General features: G+C 40.3%; 1 protein-coding gene across 5 annotated transcripts in view; it reads right to left on the bottom strand.

Moving 5' to 3' along the window:
* The window catches only part of CEP72 (centrosomal protein 72), a 49,852-nt gene that overhangs the window by 15,499 nt on the left and 11,880 nt on the right, over positions 1–22,473 (bottom strand). For 2 of the 5 annotated variants that reach the window (XR_255951.3, XM_005296514.3), the window contains exons 4-11: positions 21,652–21,766; positions 16,395–16,573; positions 15,520–15,623; positions 12,613–12,664; positions 11,742–11,954; positions 9,065–9,372; positions 5,673–5,811; positions 1,825–2,027 (exon numbers count right to left, since the gene is read on the bottom strand). Coding sequence is in view for 4 of the 5 variants with exons in the window: in XM_005296514.3 (XP_005296571.1) it covers positions 1,825–2,027; positions 5,673–5,811; positions 9,065–9,372; positions 11,742–11,954; positions 12,613–12,664; positions 15,520–15,623; positions 16,395–16,573; positions 21,652–21,766 (1,313 nt within the window). In the remaining variant the exon portion in view is untranslated. The remainder of the gene's footprint in view (positions 1–1,824; positions 2,028–5,672; positions 5,812–9,064; positions 9,373–11,741; positions 11,955–12,612; positions 12,665–15,519; positions 15,624–16,394; positions 16,574–21,651; positions 21,767–22,473) is intronic. The other 3 variants (XM_005296515.3, XM_065584059.1, XM_008169347.3) reach the window with 3 other exon arrangements.

Genomic DNA, 22,473 nt, shown 5'->3' with positions numbered 1-22,473 from the left:
GCATGCTAATGAGCAAAGAGAAGATCATCTGAATCTTTCTTCTGAATTGTCTGACCATTTGATATGATAGGATGCTACTGGGAGTTTGATCAGAAGGTAAGTGTAATTAAACCTAGATTTCCAAAAGAGTTCAGGTTATACACCCAAGCACAGGCTTTGGTATGCAGTTTACAAATATTTGGAAGTATTTGTGGACTCACTTGCCTCTCCATTGCACTTCCCATATAGGCAGCACCAGCAGATCTTTAAACGACTAAAAGCACACTCAACAGTCATTCTGCACTTGCTCAGCCTGTTGTTGAACCGCCCCTTGCTGTTGTCAAGGTGCCCCATGTATGGCTTCACAAGCCACGGCATTAAGGGGTACGCGGGGTCTCCCAGGATCTCAATGGGCATTTTGACTTCTCCTACTGTGATATTCTGGTCCGGGAAGAAAGTCCTTGCTTGCAGCTTCCTGAACAGGCCAGTGTTCCAAAAGATGCGTGCGTCACGCACCTTTCTGGACCAGCCTGTGTTAATGTCTACGAAACACCCACAGTGATTTACAAGAGCCTGGAAAACAATTGAGAAATGCCTCTTCTGATTAATGTACTCAGTGGCTAGGTGGTCTGGTGCCAGAATTGGAATGTGCGTGCCATCTATCGCCCCTCCGCAGTTGGGGAAGCCCATTTGTGCAAAGCCATCCACAATGTCACGCATGTTTCCCAGAGCCATGATCTTTTGGAGCAGGATGCGATTAAATGGCCCTGCACACTTCCCTCAACACGACTCCAACAGTTGACTTTTCCACTCCGAATTGATTAGCGACCGATCAGTAGCAGTCTGGAGTAGCCAGCTTTCACAGTGCAATCGCCACATGCTTCTCCAACAGCAGGGCAGCATGTCCTTGTGCTGGAGGACTGGGGCGAGCTCATCACAGTCCCATGAATGTGGCTTTTCTCATTCGAAAGTTCTGCAGCCACTGCTCATCATCCAAGACGTGTGTGATGATGCGATCCAGCCACTCAGTGCTTGTTTCCCGAGCCCAAAAGCGGCGTTCCACTGTGGTCAACACCTCCGTGAATGCCACAAGTAATCTCATGTCATAGTTAGTATGTGTGGCGAGATGCATGTTGCACTCCTCTGGCCTTTGTAGTTTAAGGAAAACTCCACTGCCACTCATGACGTGTTGGTCAGAGCGAGCAGCATATACTGGTCAACTCTTTGGGATCCATTCCTGCAGACCAAAGAGGCAGAGCCCGCAGTGCACAAACCGTTGAAAGATGGCGCCAAATGAGGATGCAAGTACAGAGATTGCTGGGATGCGAAGCAATGCATCACGGGCCAGGGGATAGGACCTAGGATGCCACGTGACCGCCTCCGTCTTCCCACAACTCTTAGCAGCAGAAGAGGAAGAGATGCTCTGTGGGATAGCTGCCCAGAGTGTACCGCTCCAAATATTGCTGCAAGTGTGAACACGCTATTGCGCAGGCAGCGGATAGTGTGAACACACAACAGCGGTTTCCCTTCAGTGCTCTCTGAGCGGCGCTGTAACTCCCGGCGCTGTAACTCTGCCAGTGTAGACATACTCTTAGTGATGACTGACAAACTAGGTCTCTGTAGTCCAGAGAGATTCAGGCTTTTCACATATTCCAATGATCAAAATCAATTTGAACTCTGATTGCCACAATTGAAAGCTAGTGTATTAACTATACTCACTAACAAGATCTTTCCAGTTTGAATTAGAAACTCAGATATGATTAAACACTTAACTTTTACCACACGTGCATTCAATTTCATCCACACCACAGAATCATTAGAAGAAAATAGAAGTGCCATAATCACCATGTCTTTTCGAGAGTTGCTCAGTTCTGACATCAGACTGTTAATCTTTATGTTGTATTGCTGATCTTGTTCAGACAAAGGACTTTGTAAAGTCTTTTTCTCTACAAGCAGATTATTCACCTCCTGACACATTGTTGCAGAATCTTTTTGTTGATCCGCAGGTGCAGATTTCTGCATTGCAGACAAAACAGGTCCTGCCTGAGCTGTGAATTAAAAACAGAACAGAGCAGATTAGGCAAGGGTCTCAAACAATGTCTGCAGTTGGTGATAATGGTACAAAATCTAATCAATGATTCTATTGACTTCAATGGAGTTCATCTGAAATTACGCTACAGTAATTTATTGCAGAATTTGGCTCAGTAAGTGTAACTGGACTGAAGAAAATTGCTTTTGATAACACATCCTACTGCTATATTTCTGCAATGAAAAGGTAGTATCAAAACTGGATGATGTCATAAATCATGCAAGTACTCAAAATCCAGCCAATGCAAATTACACGTTTAATGGCTAATTTTTAGGATTTTCAGTTACTCCCACTGCCAACCAGCAGCAGTGTCTCATTCAAGTGTGTGCAAGAACTGCACTTAGGAGAAAGCGATAGCTATACAAGGGCAGGCTTGAAGACAGACATAAGGCTCGAGGGCAGGGCACTTCCACAGGAATGTATTGAGGGTTCCAAGAAAACTGTAACCAGCACAGGCAGCGGCTCCATTCCTCATGGTATATGATAAAGAGCGTTCACAAACCAAATAGCCTGCAGCACCTACTCCCTTCAGTTTACTATACTGTGACATATCAGGCTACAATCCAGACTAATAGATAGCTGTGTCATCCCTGACCTCTAACCTACGGTGCCCTGTGCAATGCTTTGCTGCTGTAGCCTCCAGCATGCAAGTCACTCCCAGCTATGTTTGTCTGCATGCTGCAGCCAACCTGCACATCTTGGCTCTTAACAGCCTTGGTTATACTGCAGGTGACCCCAACACGCACCCAGTCTTAGGCTGGGTCTACACTACCCGCCTGAATCGGCGGGTAGAAATCGACCTCTCGGGGATCGATTTATCGCATCCCGTCGGGACGCGACAATCGATCCCCGAATCGACGCTCTTACTCCACCAGCGGAGGTGGGAGTAAGCGCCGTCGACGGGAAGCCGCAGAGGTCGATTTTGCCGCCGTCCCTACAGCGGGGTAAGTCGGCTGCGATACCTCGAATTCAGCTACGCTATTCGCGTAGCTGAATTTGCATATCTTAAAGCAAACCCCCCCCGTAGTGAAGATGTAGCCTTAGATTTCTCCCCCGAAATATATGTCCTGTACTCCCCAGCCCTCTCCTGACCCTACAAGTTTATATAAAGTCTGTTATTGCTTTAATAGAAATAATATGCACGTAACTTGCCACCCCAAATGAAGTTTCCCAGACACTTCCATTTAAACACACTGGATTAGAGCAAACAATAAAACAAGTTTAACTATAAAGAGACTTTAAGTGAGTACAAGTAATGGGGCACAAAAGTCAGAAAAGGTTACAAGAAAATAAAGTTAACACACTGCTGGTACTTAACTTAATTTATATCCGGTTCAAGCAAAGTTTCTCACCATATGCTTTCAGCAGTCTTACTGGCTTAATATCTTAGGTCAGGATCCCTTCTCTAGTCCAGCGAATGCTTCCTTTGTCACTTCTGGTGCCATGAATACAATAGTGGAGGGGTGGGGGGGGGGGAAGAGAGAGATCCTCTTAGGGTGTTTGTCCCTCCTTTTTATAGTCTCTCTCTTGAAAAACACTTCCAGCTGAGATTCAGGAGACAGAGTCTACAGAAAAGAATATTCCCTGCTGCTTTTCCTAGCCTGTTTAAGCACCCTTTGTTACCCTTCCTGCTTGATGACTCTGATTACTGCTTAAATGCAAATTAAGCAGAGCATACATTCCTTTGTTTGAGAGAGAGAGAGCTGTTTGTCAATCTCAGTTTGGAACATGTGTTAATAACATCCAGTGAAATCTTGTAACTTCACATGCAATGTTGCCACACGCATTTTATTGGGACAATAATGCCCAGCAAATTATGAGTTTTCAAATGATACCCCACAAGGCATACATTGTACATAAAGTTATTACAACAATGTGTAGGGTGTGGACATGCATACATTCTGTCGCATACACAAAATGAATTTTTTAGAAAAAGCACCATGCTCAGTAGCCCTACCTGTTGCTTAATTATGCATTCTCATAACTTTCATCTGCATCCATCAGGATCTAAGTGACTTCTAACCCACATGGAAATTCTGATATTTGACAGAACACAGAAGTTTTGATCTGTAAATATCTGAGTTGCATCACTCCTTTCCTATTTAATATTGTTCATTCTACTTATAGAAGAATGGCCATATTGGGTCAGATTAATGGTCCATCTAGCCCAGTATACAGCCTTCCGACAGTTGCCAATGCCAGACAATTCAGACCTTCACAACATCCCCTGCAACAAGTTCCACAGGTTGTGTTGTGTGAAGCAGTACTTCCGTTTGTTTATAACTAACTAGTTCCCAGTTATTGTGTTTATGTGAAGGGGTAAATAATGCTTCCTTATGCACATTCTTCACACTATTCATGATTTTATAGACCTCTATCTGCAAAGGTGAAGTTACATAACTTAGACACCTTAGCAATACAGATAGTAGTAGATCCATTACAGCAGTACTGTACCTAAGGTGGAGGTAAAATAAAATGTATGAATTAGTTTCCTTTTTAATAGGTGATTGTAGCAAAAGTGGAGGGGGGGGGGACAAAAAAACCTAAAGAGAAACTAGTTGGGCTGGCAGCCACGTGCACCCCAGAAATAGCCACAAAAAAGTATACGTTTGAATCCACTTTTCTAAAAGCTACTTACTTTGTTCAAAATTGTACATAAAATTTTAAGAGAAAATCTACATCACAAATACCTGGAGTTTGGTCTAGGAGTCCAATCTTGGCAAATCTAAATTCTGCAAAGGGGTTGGGAGGATTGAGCCATAAAGACAATGCTATCCCTTATGGGTAATACAAATGCTAAAGGCTCAATTGTGGCCCCGGAATAAGGGGCCAGTACAACAGCCCAGGAAAGAGTGTAATTCGCTGAAGGAGTTTCACTACTGGGCCAGGTTTATATCCAGCTCATCATATATTCCTTGACCTGCCAGCACAGCTATGCTAGCCTGGATGTGGCGGAGTGAGGAAGACAAGCCTTCCCCCTACTCTTCCCCCACCCATCCATTTGCACAAAGCAGGGGACATAGTGGTTCTGAAGAGCATGCTTCCCTTTCTGTGCTGTTCCCCATTATGTGAATATCTGATGCAGAAAAACAAAGAGATACCTCCTGCCCTCTTACACCAGTGCACTGCTGGGTTGTAATGTAGGCCTAAATTAAGATCAAAGCTAGTTGGTCTAACAGTGGTGCAACATCTTACTTCTGTTTGGCCTGAGACCACCATTCTAACACTGTATTTTTATTCGCTTCTGGTTTTCATGTCCAATGAATAAGTAAAATAAAAGCCACCTTATGCACGGATGTGGAATTGCTTATGTCGGTCTTCAGTCCATAATGTGTTGAATGGATTATTATCATCAGATTAGGTGCTGGAAATCTGATTACTGATTATCATGCCATAGACAGAGGCTAAAATCTATCATTTAAATTAAACTAGTCAAGATGGAATTATATCGCAAACTCACAAAACCTGAAAACACACTAATCTGTTAATACACAAAACTCCTGTGTTTCCAAGCAAGCCCCAATAAATAATGATTTTTCTATACATTCTATATAAATCTTAGGTTGTTCACTAATCTCTGTTAAAATATCTTTTTCTTACTTACAAAGAAATTTCTCATTGCAGTGGAGTGATTTGTAACCATTCCAATATTTGTCCACTAAGTCCAGAAGATGTTCCATAGGTGTTGCTTCATACAGATGTTTATTGGCTGACTGAGTTGCTACTTGATGCGTTTCAAACACCTGAATTAAAAAATTATATATATATATATATATATATATATATATCTTTCATGCACTAGAACTGCAAATGTTTTCAATTTGGTCCATATAACCTTTAAAGTGCAGAAATGTGACATGCAACAAAGAGAGGAATTTAAAGGGACAATCAGGAAGTTTTGGCCCAAAATTTGTGTTGGTTATTAAAAAACACCTAGAAAATAACACCAATATTATGCGTCTGACGAAGTGGGTATTCACCCACGAAAGCTTATGCTCCAGTACGTCTGTTAGTCTATAAGGTGCCACAGGACTCTGTCGCTTTTTACAGATCCAGACTAACACGGCTACCCCTCTGATACTAATATTATGGTGGTGGCCTTATAGTACCAGCTAATTTTAAAGATGCAGTTTCCTTCATAGTTCCCAGTTTTCTCACACTTTTATTTCTGAAAACTTTTGGTCTGAAAATACCTATGCTTGGTTTCTGCCTGAAGGTGAACTGTCTAGGAAAAATTCTGACCACAATTTTGTCAACATTTTTGATTTATGGGAGGGTAAAATATCATTACAGGGATAATTACAGGATAATATCATTACAGGCAGGGCTGGTAGTACTGCCTATTAAGGTTGCCTGACACTTCCCACTATAAGACACTGTTTTCAGTTGCTTATAACTTTGCCAAACTTTAACCATTTCAATTGAAATTTTATATGCTGGGTGTTTTTTTGCCTGGTTTTTTTGGGGGGTGGGTGGGTGGAGGGGGGGAATTGCAGCCAAAATAGTTAGGTCATTTCCAAAAACCCAGCCTGAAAAAATACATTTTGCCCATGTTAATAACTTCTGACAGTCTTTTCTCTGAACAGCTCTGGCATCCCCATGCTTTGCAATGGTGACCTGAAATTTGACAAGGATGTGGCCTTTGTGTCAGGAATGCATTGTTTGCCCCCTTAAATTTGCCCAAATCTGACCAATTTATAAGCCTTTTGGGGAGAGGAGGGAATGCAAGTCTGCACATGCTCAGTAGAGGCTTCCTAGACTTCTGTTACCATAATCTCCAAAAATTTCATCTTCACTGAGCATGCTTGAGCCTCTCTCAGTTCCTAGTGCTGACCAGACTACCATGCACCATCCCTATCACTTGATTAGTCACTTGCCTAACACTGAACAGGAACTCTGAGGCATAGGCAGGGATAAAATCCAATACCAAGGGCAGAATTTAACTGCCTTAACCATGAGACCATCCTTTCCCTTCCTGCAATCCCCTGCCTCATTCACTACACGCCCTCCAACTTCTGCAACAAATGAGGCAGGAGTGCTACAGACAACAGCCTCCTTCACTACACAATCCTGATTCATCCCCAGAGCAAGCTCCCTTGCAGTGAATGAGGCAAGGGATCTGGGGGGGGTGGGGGCGGGGAACAGCATTTAAATCACATAATTAAAGACTGTGTATTATTTATAACCTCTACATGGAAGGGGCCAGGCAACATTAATTCTAACGTTTTGAGTATTTGAGTTTGCAAGCTTAATGTTTTTAATGTAGTTTTTCTTGTGTAATATATACACATAGAAGGAGAAAATGTGTTTTCTCCAGGACAACTACTGTAATTAAACATTTTTTCATAGGGTTACAGCAAAAACAAATGGAATTTGAAACACCATACACACACAGTACTGCTTGGTTTGGGCAGTGGGAAAGTAAAAAGTTGTAAGTGATTGAAAGTTGGGTTTTTTTGAGCTTTCAGATCAGCATCTACTAAATTTCAGCAGAGCTTAGTGAAGCTCCATCTCCATCTGACACTAAGTCCCTCTCAACTTAGCCAAGGGTCCAGTGCCCAGTTACCTCAATCTGCTCTAGGACAATTTTCAGGAGGGAGATAGTAGCTTTTACTAAACATACACGTGTGGGGTTCCATGCGGAGCGGATAAAGCACACGACCAATGTGGTTGCAAGCTGAATCCGAATTCTGTTTATTGCAAGCTTTCTTTTATAGTTTTTCTCAACATTACATAACACAATTAGGCTATAATTACACATCTACGGATTGGACAAGAAGGAGAATCATGTGTTTATCACATGTATAGCCCCACACCGATTGGTTCAACCGTTCCTTACATAAGGCCATGATTTATTACCTTGTTTACCTTATCTTATATAATCCCTAAACCACCAGGGGGCCTTACATAAGGCCATGATCATCTTATATAATCCTAGACCACCAGGGGGTCTTACATAAGACCATGATCATCTTATATAATCCTAGACCACCAGGGGGCCTTACATAAGGCCATGATTTGTTTACCTAGCAAGTGTCCCATCGTGACCCTTACCTCCTCATGGAACTTTTCATTAGGTTGGTGTAGGGATGATACATCCCCACATACACGGAAAAATCTTCACTCAGACAACCATAACATCAGGGACAGCGGATACATATAAAAATGAATTCCGCTAGAACAGGGTCTTTTTGCAGTGTTTACTGACTATTGCAATATTTAGTACATTGTAATTTTTCATTTTTAAAAAGCATGTCTCTGTTCGTGAAGTTGCAGCCACTACAGAATAAAACTTTCTCCAGCCAAAGAATAGCAAGAGCAAAGACAGGAATTCATCTCCCTGAGATGTGAACTACAAAGCCAAATTGTGAATAAGCATGGGGCATTTGCTTTAATTTTTTTTTTTTAAAGGACTCTTGCCAGCTCCCACAACTTTATCACAATTTCTATTTACTGTAAGGAACAAAACAATCCTGCATTTTTAGGGAGCTGGAGAGGATGATCTAACAGTATCTATTAACTAACTTGAAGCTGCTGCAGAAATTCCAGGGCAACACAGAATTCTGCACTGCTATGCCACACAAGTCAGGAGGCCTTGCTGCAAAGGTTAGGTCCAGTATACAACAAAGCACACAGGGCCTTGCCATATACTGTCAGTATATCATCTTGACAATCCTCAGTCTTTTTACTGCATCAGTGAGACTAATAGTCACTCCTAAACCATGTTCCTCCGTGTTAGCATTCTGCAGTGCCAGATCAGATAATGAGCAAGCTAAATTACTATTTTATAATAATGGCTGTGGATGTTATGGGCACTCATTCATGGCAAGATAAAGACAGTGCACTGACGACAACAAACTGGTATTGGTTGAGGAAAAACTAAACACTATTTTGTTTTGTCTTTAGTAATTGTCCATTTTAATAGTTCAATCTAATAATAAATAATGAAACTAAACACTTTAAAGAAATCACCAACTCTTCTGTTCTAGCGTTTACCTCTCTGACATCTGTAGTTTTGCTATTTGGCCTTTGCTCTTCAGGTCCAGGTCCCTGAATGGAAGGAGGATGGTTTCTGCCACTCTCTTGCATTGTTTCTTGTTTAGACACATTCACACTAACATTAGGTTGTCCATTATTTTTCTGCAAAGCTGCAGAGTAAGTTTGGTTCTGAACTGGTTGGTTTCCTCCATTATGTGATGTTCTATTACAAAGTAATCTAGATGCTGATAATGTATTAAAAATCTTCTGAGCCTGTGTATGCATCTTTGGAGAGGAGAGGACTGGAGAAGAAATTTCTTGAGAGTCTCCAAAAGAAAAAATACAGAGTCACTTAACCAGAATGACCTTGTTCTTTTAAATTAGCATCAAAAGTCAAAATTAACAAAACATTAATATTCCATTTTTAAACAAGGGTTGAACTATTTTTTTCTGAACACTGGTAAAGAGATTATAAAGTTAATTGGTCCAGAGAACAGGTTTACTACTAGGATAGGTCAGGAAATTTTAACTTTTTTCAGCTTTGAAATAAGCATGTTTTTCATTGAGTGACATCTAAGTATATATTATATAAATTATTTCAAAATGAATAACAGATTTACCTCCAGTCTACTAGTCATTCAATATTATGTACAGTGCCACTCTGTCTTAGAATTATATGTTATTGAAACCAAAAGGCAAGCATTATGTAGAGATATTATTGTAATAGTTACAATAAAATGTTTGTTTAAAAAACTAGAGGCAGGTTAAGATTGAAGCCCAAATTTAAATTTACTGAATTAAAAAACAAACAAAAAACACCTCTGTCCTAAGCGTAAGCTGCATAGAAGATTGAATATCAAAATTAAATTTATAAGGGAAACTGCCCAAAAATTTTTAACCACAGAGTCACTACTTGGGCTTAGTACAAATGTTATTTCATGACAGTATCATTTAGAACTTTTAAAGTACTGATGTTCATGCTAACCTAATATGCTATGGAATCAATGAAGACTGAGTAAGTTAAACCAACTAATATTTGGCACCAGTGCTCTTTAAGTGAGAGCTGATTACAATGTGGCCAACAACAGCCCTTTGTGCTTAAATTGAAAGACATTAGTTGAACAAAAGTATTTCATTACTATAGTCTAGAATATAGGTACATACTTCACGAAATGAGTGGAGAGTTCATTTATTAAACAATCCTTGTCAAATGGCAAACATTATTTAGCAATATTAGAAAAATCCACTAGGTGGGGCCATTGACATGGACCAGATATTAAACCTGAGATCTTCCAAGAAGATTTCAACCAAAATTCCTTCTGGGGACTGTGGCTGCTGCACAGTCCTCCTAGAACCGATTTAAGACTATGTCTTCACTACACAAGAAAAAAAGTGTGGAGGTTTTATTTACTTTTTCTCTTGAGATGGCTGTCCATATAGTGGAGACAATACACTGGTACTTTTCTACTAGAGCCAGGTGAAATTTTTCAGTCCAATTCCTTATTTGCCAAAAAATGCATTTTTAGGTCTATTCAATCTATTTACAAATTTGGGTTGATTTCAGCAAATAGCTTCAGCCGAATAAATGAGAAAAAGTCAAAAGAAAATTGTTCATATCAATGTTTTTTAAAAGAGACATTTCAACTTTTCGAAACAAAGTTTCATTTTGATATTTTGCTAGTTTAAATAAATTTTAAAAGTAACAAAATATTTCACTTTGACCTCAAACAAACCTTGTTTTCATTTCAGTCACTAAACTGAAAAATCAGTTATTCACTCTGCTCTACCCTTTACTTCGCAGCCCCCACAGGTTTGACCTCTACTAGCTACGTTGAGGTAAAAGCTACCGATGCTTTGTCTCTACTATGATTTTTCACCGAGCGCTAACTCTGTTTTCTCTAGAAAAGAGGGGGAGAGGAAGAGTTAGTCAGAGGCTCCCCCAAATAACTGAAATAAGCAATTGGGCTAGATTCTCTGGTGTATGTCTCAGGAAGCTCAGCACAGATGGCACCCCACCAGGCATCTTTGCGTCTACCAGATTGTACCTGTTCTAAGGGCCATTACAGCCCCTAGTGTAAGTCAGAGTGTTTCCAAGGGGTTCGCTAATTTATGGCAACCTCTCCAGCTATTTTGGGTTAAAGAGCAACCCCTAGTCATGTTGCTCCAAATGCTATGGCCAATCTCCCTTCTGCCATGCCCCTATGCCGGGCACTGTAAGGTTGGGAGGGGCAGCACGGAGCCAGGTACGTTGGTCCCATGCTGGTCCTGCACCAGGGAAAATTCTCTCTGGGGCCTGCAAGCAGTTCCATTATGACTCCTATATGCCACCAGATGTGAGGTGCGGGAGACACGCTTGTCTTTCACCAACCTGTGAGTAAATAAAAATGTACACAAGTCACATCTTGACTAGAATTTCAAAAAGTTGTTTATAATCTGACTTTGCTGACTAACGAATACAGAACATATGGAAATGAATTGGATTTGTAGACAGTTTGGGGTTTGTTTGTCTTTTCATTTGGAGTTAACAGAGGTCTGACTAAAAAGATTAGAAATACACTCAGAAAACCACAAATGAGATAGCAGAACTGCTGTAACCAGACACTTCCATATAAACACACAGCGGACAATGAAAGTTTGCATTATAGAAGTTATCTGAACAACTCAAGAAAAAGCACAAAACTTCTGCATTGGTTACCTGGATGGGGTGTGAAATTGGCATGGATTGTAATTTTTTTATAAGATTCAGCCTCATCTTGAAATTTCAGATTAGGGTCTCTCTTAGGAAGATCTTGACTCTTATTGTCTGAAAATGTAACTTTGGTACTATTTTTCCTTTTCTCATTCCCTTGCTTAATGGTATTATGTACAACAGGCAGAGTTGGTGAACAATCAGGCAAACTTCTGTACTCTAGAAACAAATTATATTATGTTTTAAAAATGTATTTAATCTCCTTAAATTAGATGGTAGGAAGTAACATAATAAACACACATCTTGGAATTTGTAACATAGAATACTTGGTGATTTTCTATCAGAATAAACTTTTTTAAAAGATGGTAAAGTAATGGCTATTTATTTTTGCACTGCAATTAATCCAAGTTTTGAATCTTTATTCAGGAAACTGGGTGTGTATAGCTTTATAAATTTCTAATTTAACATTGCAATGAGTCTCCTGTAGATCTCCACATAATAGCAATACACAGGATGCAGAATTATTTGCAAAAGGTATGAACCTGAAATATTTTCAAATGCTATTGCAGGGCTAACAATGAGTAATTTTATCTTTGATAAAAATATCTGACACAAACAAGAAGTCAATGATTAAAAACTAGAATAGATTAAATTATTCTCTCAATGCATGTTAAAGCTGTCGGCTTTTCCTTTATTTGTCAGTAAAACTCCCATAGCAGTAAAATTAATGGTAAATAGTCCCGCTAAATTGGAATATCCTATAATTGACAAATAAGATTAAAAACTACATAATCTTTACTCATTTGTTGTACCAAAGATTGTTCTTTGTACATAGACATAATATACAGCACAAGATTAACACACAAACAACTGTTACCTTCGTCAGTTTCCTGAACTTTCAATGCGTTTCTGGTTTCTGAACTAACATCCTAGGTTTAAAAATATCAATACATAATCAGTATGAAAACATAGCACTCAGGAAACTATACTGCAAATCTGATAAAGTGCTTCAAATCAAGACTTATGCCTTGAAAGCTTTATTCTGCCTCTTAAAACGAAATAATCAGCTGTTATAGGAAAACCACAGAATCCAGGATTCTGTACAGGTAAATAAAGGAGGTATGTATTTTAAAATAATATTGTTTTTAAAGTGCAAAGATAGTTGCACTTTCGAGCACACATTGTAACTGGTTTGGTATGTTGAACAATTTATTAAGAAAAATTTCTAAACTTTAGTTCATCTTTACGTAAAGTGTACCGCCACTTAGACTCCAATCCCATAAAGTCTTGTACTTTAAGCATCTGTGCAATTCGATTTATTTCAAATGGATTACACACATGCTCAAAATTAAGCACCTGCATAAATCTTTACAGTATTGGGGCCCTAGAGTTTACAATTCAGTAGAAATTTTGGCAGATAATGTCTTCCCTGAATTAACTGTACTTCCTATAAGAACATGTAAGTGAATGATAGATTAACAAGAAAACATTTCCAAAGTGCTTGTCTAGAGTTCTCCTTTTCTCTCACTAGTTTTTCCCCCTTTCAAAAGGGAGATAGAAAACAAATGCTGAAGCTAATAGTAGATTTTATAGATACAGAACAGTACTCAGCTTATTATTACTGGACCAGAACAGTGAAATATTTAGCAAGATGTTCATGGCATCTTGGGGTGCGAATCTGCCACACACTACACTGTCCATGCAGACCCTGCTGATGGGTGTTAACGGTTTGCTAGTGCACTTTGAGCTAGTCCAGAGAACTACGTCAAAGCACACTAACAAACTGTTAATACGGATTATCAGGGTCCACATGGACATTTGGTCCATGGCAGGCTAGGGCAGGGAAGATTCACACCCCTGTTTGCTGCAAACTAAATGTTCATATAGACAAGCCCTTACCCTGCATTAGTGCAAAATTCTAGGGAATAATTTAAGAGTAATTTCTGAAACTCTATTCTCACTTCAACTCATATCTTACCTTTAAAAAAAAAGTTATTCTGGGCCAGACTCAGTCTTTAGGTGCAAATACTATTTTTCTCCATGACTCAGAAAGCACCCTCCTACTTAAAGCAGCAACTTCCTCACAAAAAAACCTGAGTAAACAGATGGGCTTTGCAATGCGACCCACAGATTAAGAACCTTAAGCTCTCTCTTTCCCAAAGAAGGGAGCAAGATCTATAACTGAGGAGTCTCCTCTGAAAAACACCCTGCCATGAGATCCCTCATGTAAATTTGGGGCCAGTCAATTTAAGGAGACTTGATGGTCTCAACAGTCAGACAAAAGCATAAGGAGAGAGGTGGCTGCTAAAGTAGTTGGGGCCCAAACCAATAATGAATTTCTGAGCAAAAAATCAGTATCTTGAACTGTATCCAGAATAAATTGGCAGCAAATGAAGTCTCGGGAGCGTAGATTTAAATCGTCCTTTTCTAAAATACCACTGAGTCTGCCCTCATTCTGCATTAGCCTCTCTTTGCATGCAAGCAATACTACTAAGCAGTGGAAGTGCCAAAACCAGAATAGCCTTGGTTTAAAAGGGAAGGGGCTGCCGACAGGGCCTTCTCCATGAAGGAAACCTAGGCTTTGGAGCTCACTCTCCTCCTGATCCAAATTAGTCCAAAGCTGTTTACCTTCAAGGCACTGAAAACACCTCTGTTTGCTCAAGAATTTGGAGAAGGATATCTTTATTTTTTCTTTTTAATTTTGGCTACGTGGATAATGTTATGTTACTTGTCTTGATTAATATTTTTCCATTACCTGTCAAAGGCACCTACACACAAAAGACACTTTTGTGAATGTAAACTGAAATCTATTCAGGCAAAAGTGGTCATTATATATGGCTCCGAGCATTAAAATTTAAATTCCTCGGATTTTGGCACGTACCAGGTCAGTGCCAAATGGGGATTGAAACCAACCTGCACATTAGTAATTGCATGTATTAATGGATACTGTGTTGATTCTACGACTGATTTTAATCGGCATCCACCCATTTCTGCCAAAGAGATTTTGCCTGTCAAGCACCTCACATTCTTTTGGAACTATATTAATAAAAACAAACCAACCACACAATAAAAGCAGAGCTCCATTTTGAACTTTTTTTCTACTAACCAACTCACAGAACACTAAGGGTATGTCTACACTGCAATAAAAGATGCATGGCTGACCTGGGTCAGCTAATTATTTTTTTTTGGCTCGCAGGGCTCTAAGACCCCACAAAGGGGGAGGGTCCCATAGTCTGGACTCCCGCTCGAGCCCTAACGTCTACATTGCAATTTTATAGCACTGCAGTTCAGTACTGAGTCAGCTGACTGGGCCAGTTGCAGGTGTACTGGGAGGGTCTCATCACAGTGCAGATGTATGCAAAGGGAGCTCTAAAATTTCCCACTGTTGCTACCACTGGTGCAGTTCTACTGGTGGTAGCATTGGTATGAGGGTTAGTATAGTCTAACTGCCAGCATTTTAATCATCATATTACCTAACCCTACTCAGAGCAGGACTGAATGTGATTAAAATAGTGGTAGCCACAAGGGTTTTGATCCAATAGTGGTAGCCATCCCATTTTTGAACCAATACCATCAACTGAACTAAGCTGAATATACCCGACAAAGACTAGATTCAAACATTTAAGATCACTTCATTTACAGCCAGAGAAAGGGTATTCCTACATGCCTGCACTTGTGCATCTAGTGTTTCTCCTAAAATCTGTATAGTAGCTTACAGGCTTAAATAGTTAAAGACAACACAATACAAGTTTGTTTGTCTGGGTTTTTTTTTTTTTTTTTTTACCATAGGCATATTTGCTTGTTGCTTCCGCATTTGTAGGCTGATGGGTCTGGTTTCAGATTTCCTATTCATAGTAATGCCAACATTATCTTCAATATTGCGAATACCTTGGGAAATAAGAGATTGAATTAAAGTTTAGTAGTTTTATAAAACAGGCTAAGTTTAATAGGGTTGCAACATAATAGATATACATGTGAAGAGAGTGTAGTTATAGAGAGTCACAGGGCCTCTCTGGATCCTGGAGGATTGATCCACTAGTTTGAGGAGTCAATCTTCCTGTTACTTTTACAGGGGTCCAATCCAGCCCTACCCCATTCCCAAATGCAAAAGAAAGTCCCTCAAAACACTTTTCTTTCCAATATGTGAAAATAGCTCAAGGGGGAGGTGACATGGCCCAGAATTCTTAGGGCTCCAATATAAGTTTCTGGATATAGTACTTGCATGGAGGGAAAGTACTACTATTGCACCTCTACAGAACTCTTTTGGACTTACGTTATGATTTTTATTTGATAGGAGTATTTTATTTCATAGTATTTTTCAAAGTTTCTCCTAAGGGATGCGTCACAAGATAATGGAAGTTTTACTCAATTTCTCTTCCATATAGCACGTTTCATATAAAATATGATACATAATAAAGATTTTAATGGAAAAGTAAGCAAAGAATATCAATGTTTACATATAGTTCAATACATAAAAAAATCTTTAATTTTAGTCTTTTGTTTATTTTATGCAAGCAAAGTAAGTTGACTGCTTTAAAAATGCTAAAGTGATGCATTTGAAAATATTCAAAGACAGAGAAGATATGGCCCCTAAACTCTGAAGATCTCCTTTTTAAACTATTCACTAATTACCTAATTTTTAAAGGTATATCAACATACTTTGTAAACTGTGAAATTCTACTTCAGGGTCCTTTTTAGCAGATCCTGTTATTCCAAGAGGTTTGCTCAAGTCCCATTCACACTTTGTAATTAAGTTTAGCACTGCTTCATCTTCTTCATCCATCACTGAACACTTCCTTGACATGGAGTTAATATATGCTATCCGTGGCTGGCCAGATCTGTTAAGGAAAATATGCTGTCACACTGTCACCTTATTTTAATGTTGTGGTTCCCTGTATTTAAAGATCCTTTTTGTGTTGATAAAAACCAACTTTAACATTGATACTCAGTAAAATAAGTAGTGGACCAGCCCAGTTTTTTATTCTAGGTAAAAGATTAGTTGTTTTCTTACAAGATATTGGATAAAGCACTAGATTGACTCATGAGATCTGGTTTTAATTCCTAGCACTGCCACAAATTTCCTGTGTGATTTTTAGACCATTCACTTAATCTCTGAGTCCCAGTTTCCCATCTATGAAATGGGAATAATACAGTCTTTCTTCTACCTTTTGTCTGTGTTTGTCCGCAACTGACTCCAATCTATATTGTAATTATTTGGGGGGGGGGGGGGGGGGGGGGGGAGGGGAATGAATGATAATATGTTGAAAGGAATCTTCCAGCACATTTTTAGAAGTAAAATTAAAATGGTATGATTTGTATGCAACTTCCCAGCTAATTTAAGGTTGATTATAAACTTTTACAACAAATTTTAAATTTGCTGTAAATTTCAAAATATTTAGTGACTGATTATTGAAAGAATTCAATTCTTAAGATTTAAAAAAGCAGTAACAGCACATGAAATTTACAGCATGACAAGATTAACACCTGCTAGTACAGGTAAAGTTTGTAACAGTGGTACCATGAACCAATTTTTTCAATTAAATAATATTTTTGGAGATATGTGCTCAATCACTTCAGCTCCCGAAAAGTAGTTACAGCTGAACTGGGGTTGGATGCCTCAGCCACCAAAGTAAAAGGGAAATTAACTGCTACTTTAGGTTCTCAAGTCCAAAATCCAGATCTCCAAAATCCCATGCAGCTACTGCATAACCCTGTAGGTGTCTAAATTCCCTAGGTATTTAAGTTTCTGCCAATAAAGTCCCCTACATTTCTCCTGCCCAGTTAAGCCACACCTCTCTCATACAGTATTGGCTGCTCAGCTTGTTGGCTTTTGTGAATCTCCTTCTCATGTGCCCGATCAATGCCCCATTTGTTAGGCACTGTACAAACACACAACAAAAAGATTGCAGATTAACAATTTAATTACATAATAGGTTAAGAAAGAGTAACTGAACTGCTTTTAAAATGAAGTCCAGAAGGGCAAAAGGCATTTTGAATACAAGAATCTTCCACTATAAATCCATTTGTAATGATTTTCACTCTCAGAAAATGATCTGATGTCTTTCCACATCCAGAGCTGGACAAGCCAACAAGCACTCAGGGTGGAATCCACAAAGGGACTTAGGTGCTATGACACTGATTGTTGAATTGCCTAACTTTTAGCGCATACAAACTCACAGTAACACTGTGATCCGCAAAACACGAGGCCACCTAGGTTCCCCATACGATGCAGGGGGAAGAAATATGCGCCTTCAAAGGCGATCCATAAAAGCCAGCATGCTAGGCAGGGATCCATCTTAGATATCCAATGGGAGATGCCAAAGACGGGTATGTGCTAGCCACCTATCTCTGGGCAGGGGACGAGGCTTAAGTCCAGGCTGTAGAGTGGTTCCTATCTCTGCTAAGTATCAGGGGGTAGCCGAGTTAGTCTGTATCCACAAAAACAACAAGGAGTCCAGTGGCACATTAAAGACTAACAAATTTATTTGGGCATAAGCTTTTGTGGGTAAAAAACTCACTTCTTCAGCTGCATGAGTGAAAATTACAGATTCAGGCATTATATACTGACATGAAGAGAAGGGAGTTACCTCACAAGTGGAGAACCAGTGTTGACAGGGCCAATTCGATCAGGGTGGATGTACTCCACTCCCAATAATTGATGAGGAGGTGTCAGTTCCAGGAGAGGCAAAGCTGCTTTTGTAGTGAGCCAGCCACTCCCATTCCCTATTCAAGCCCAAATTAATGGTGTTACATTTGCAAATGAATTTTAGTTCTGCTGTTTCTCTTTGAAGTCTGTTTTTGAAGTTTTTTTGTTCAAGTATGGCTACTTTTAAATCTGTTATAGAATGTCCAGGAAGACTGAAGTGTTCTACTGGTTTTTGTATGTTACCGTTCCTGATGTCCGATTTGTGTCCATTTATTCTTTTATGTAGAGACTGTCCGGTTTGGGCAATGTACATGGCAGAGGGGCATTGCTGGCACATGATGGCGCATATAACATTAGTAGATGTGCAGGTGAATGAGTCTTTGATGGTGTGGCTGATGTGGTTGAGTCATCCGATGGTGTCGCTAGAGTAGATATGGGGACAGAGTAGGCAACGAGTTTCGCTACAGCGATTGGTTCCTGGGTTAGTGTTTCTGCGGTGTGGTGTGTACTTGCTGGTGAATATTTGCTTCAGGTTGGGGGGGGCTGTCTGTAAGCGAGGACCGGCTTGCCTCCCAAGGTCCGTGAGAGTAAGGGATAGTTTTCCAGGATAGGTTGTAGATCGTTGATGGTGTGCTGGAGAGGTTTTAGCTGGGGGCTGTATGTGATGGCCAGTGGGAGAACACTTCAATCTTCCTGGACATTCTATAACAGATTTAAAAGTAGCCATACTTGAACAAAAAAAAGAAGTGGGTTTTTTACCCACGAAAGCTTATGCCCAAATAAATATGTTAGTCTTCAAGGTGCCACCGGACTCCTTGTTGTTTTTATGGATACAGACTAACACGGCTACCCCCTGATACTTGACAGCATGCAAGGCTTTGAATTTAGCCGTATGGATTGGAAATCCATCAACCTCAACAAAAAACTTGGGGTGCAGCCTTCTCTCAACGCAGCAGCTGAGGGCCAGGTGAGCTCTGTCAGGCCTTGGCCGGGGAAGGGGCTCCTCTCCCGAGCCGCAGCAGCTCTGGCGGGCCTTGAGAGACTGTTGTGCGGCCGTGCAGCTTACAGGGAACATAGCACAGCACTCTACTGAGAGTTAAGTGACCTCCGTTCAAATCCTTTCTCCCCCTCCAGCACAGTGGGTAATTGAACCTGGGCCTCCCATTGAGACCCTAACTATTGGGACAAAAATTATAAAATGGAAGACACTATCACCACCACCTCCAACCAGATTTTGAATGGGACCTGATCTGGTAGGTGGCCTCTCAACATGCTTGCTCTACTGGGCTCCACATGCAACTTAGACAGATGAACACCTTGTGACGCTGCTTCCCATATTTTTCAGAGTAATATTATATGATTGACACAATCATAATGTATTTTATGCAAGATAGGTCATGTGAGGTATCACTGGAAAGGTTATTTACAAAATAGGATTATCCTATTTGTATGAATGTATCATTTTTGCATCTAAAGTTAGGACTTTTGACAATACATCTGTACTACAAAAGTGTCTGCACCTGGGGAACAACTACCAGACAGAATGCAATCAGTCTGGCTGGCTAGCTGGGAACAAGTCAATGGACCATTAGGGAGAACAATAAGTCTTTGAAGATGCTAATCTCCCACCTTCCTGAGCTTTCCTGGGATGCTACAAAAAACCTCTGACTCATGGCTGCTTTGACACTGCAGGGTCATATGATCAAGTCATCTGGTACTGGACTTCATGATAGAATACCAATATGTTTCCAGGGTGGGTGGGGTGGGGAACCACACTGGAAAACAAAGGACTCCTGCTATATTTAAAACCTATTTAAGGCAGGGGAGTGACATAATCAGGGTCATTCTTCACTGAATCCCCACCCAGAATGACTGCTGGAAATATCTAAGAAACGAAGACAAAGCGGGGGGAGAAGAGCTGAGACCAGGCTAGAAAGGTGTCTGGATTGTGAAAGAAATATCTGGATTTTTAAGCTGCAAGTAAGAGCAGCTTGCCTTCAAGAACCACTGCAATTTACCAAAGACAACATTTAGGGTGAGAAATTACTACTTGTAACCAGTTTCTTTAGTATCTTAAGCTTAGTTTGGGTGTTTGGTTCATTTGATAGGTAATCTGCTTTGATCTGTTTCGTAACCCTTATAATCTTTTGTAGTTAATAAACTTTGTTTTGTTTAAAACCAGTTTGTGGAATTCATAATGGGGTGGGGTGGGGGCGCAAAAAAGCTGTGCATATCTTTCACCACTTTGAGGGAGGGAGTGAATCTCATGAGCTTACTCTGTACAGATTTCTGTGCAGTGCAAGATGATACAATTTTGGGTTTGCACTCCAGAGGGGGTGTGCACTTGAGTGCTGTGCAATTCCCTAGCTGAAGCCTACCCACGCAGAGCTGATTGCAGTGTCTGTGTCTTTCTGCAGCTGGGTGTGTCCCTACCTGTGTGTGTATTGGAGGAGACTTGAGGGTCTGGCTCAGCAGGACAGAGTAAGGGAGCCCAGCCTGGTGGAACAGGCGGGCTCAGTGGTACCCCAATACATCAGGTGGCACCAGGAAGGGAACCCGTCACACACCTATCTTCCCCTGGTTCATGAATATGTCTGGGGTGTCCAAGAGCTTAGAGTTGAGCAGCAGCATGCCTACCCAGAAGCAGGAACATAAGCAAGGGGGGAGAGGGGAACATTTACTCTGAAAAATTTGGCACTGAGTGAGTTGATGCCTCCACTGTTTGGCAGGCATTTTGTGGATTGCAGCCAAGCCCAAACTGGACCTTACATGCCTAAGTACCTTCACAGATCCCACACTCAGATACCAGAGATTAGTGCCATTATAAAAATACAAATTGATGGGCACAGCACAGAGAAAGGCTTACTTATAGCAAGAAATCGACAAAGACAGAACTGAATATGAACAGCATTAACTGACAAATGAAGAAAGAGGAATCATGTAACTGGTAATGAGCAAGAATTCCTAAACCAGAGACCTGTGGTATTCAAAACACACAGAAATTTGCCTGAGGAATTTAATGCACAAGTAACAAATTGGTAAGGTTTGTCAGACACAGACTTGAGTAATTTCCCCAAAGTAACTCATAGGATTTACACTGACGGGACAAGAGAGCCTTGAAGATTTTCCATATGTTTCCACAGCTGCATTTTTTGATTCTTGCACTAAAAATGTTTATAAGCTTGCCTAAGTGCAATATTTGTTTTTGAATTAAGCCCTAATTTCCTTTCCAACACTTCAAATCTACTGCTTCTGTTACTTTGTTCATACCTTTCAATTTCATTCACTTTTGCTGTTGGTGAAGAATCTTTTAACTCAAATGCATGATCTGTGGTGAAATGCAAAAGGGATGCTTTTCGTTCACTATCTCTCACTGGTCGATCATCTAGAAAAAAAGCCACACAAAAAGGAGTCAATGTCATTAATATTTTTCACTATAGCTTTTAACTCAGGAAATTAGAACGATATCATGGCACCTTCAACCTGACTTCATTTACAGAAGATAAACCTCTGATAATCCGTGAGGGCACAGATTTTATCATGTCAGTTTTAAGGAAAATACATAACATGTTCCTAATGGCAACACGTGCATATGCCTAGGCTAGTGTTATAGAACATAACTGCTATTCCAGAGCCAAGTTTTGTAAACCCAACCCACTCTCCGGGGGCTTAAAGTTTTATGTCTGGGTTTTGTAGGTTTTTTACCTTTTTCACCAATCTACAAGTTATCTCATAATTCATTTGTAGGAAAACAACCCCATCACATTTAAATAGACTGTAGCAGAGAGGAATGATTCTCCTCATCCTGATAGCAGGTGTTGGAAGCCCCATCAGGAGCTGAAGTTCAGCCTCTTCTGACTTAGTGGGCCAGATATAGCTTCTTAGATTCCACCCAGGATATAAGGGAGAATGGCAGACAGGAAAGGAAGCCTGGAAACAGCAATGTGGCAGTCGGTATAATAGGTCAGGGAAGGCTGAGCCTGCCCGGGCACAGTGGCGACCTCCAGACACCAGTTGTGGGTTTGGAGGGGGAAGTTTTTTCTTATTATTATGCTCCACACAGGTTCCGGGACAGCCAAGGAGGGTATCTGC

The sequence above is a fragment of the Chrysemys picta genome, chromosome 2 (assembly GCF_011386835.1).
Source record: "Chrysemys picta bellii isolate R12L10 chromosome 2, ASM1138683v2, whole genome shotgun sequence".
Classification (NCBI taxonomy): domain Eukaryota; kingdom Metazoa; phylum Chordata; order Testudines; family Emydidae; genus Chrysemys; species Chrysemys picta.
This window is presented reverse-complemented; position numbering and strand designations above follow the sequence as displayed.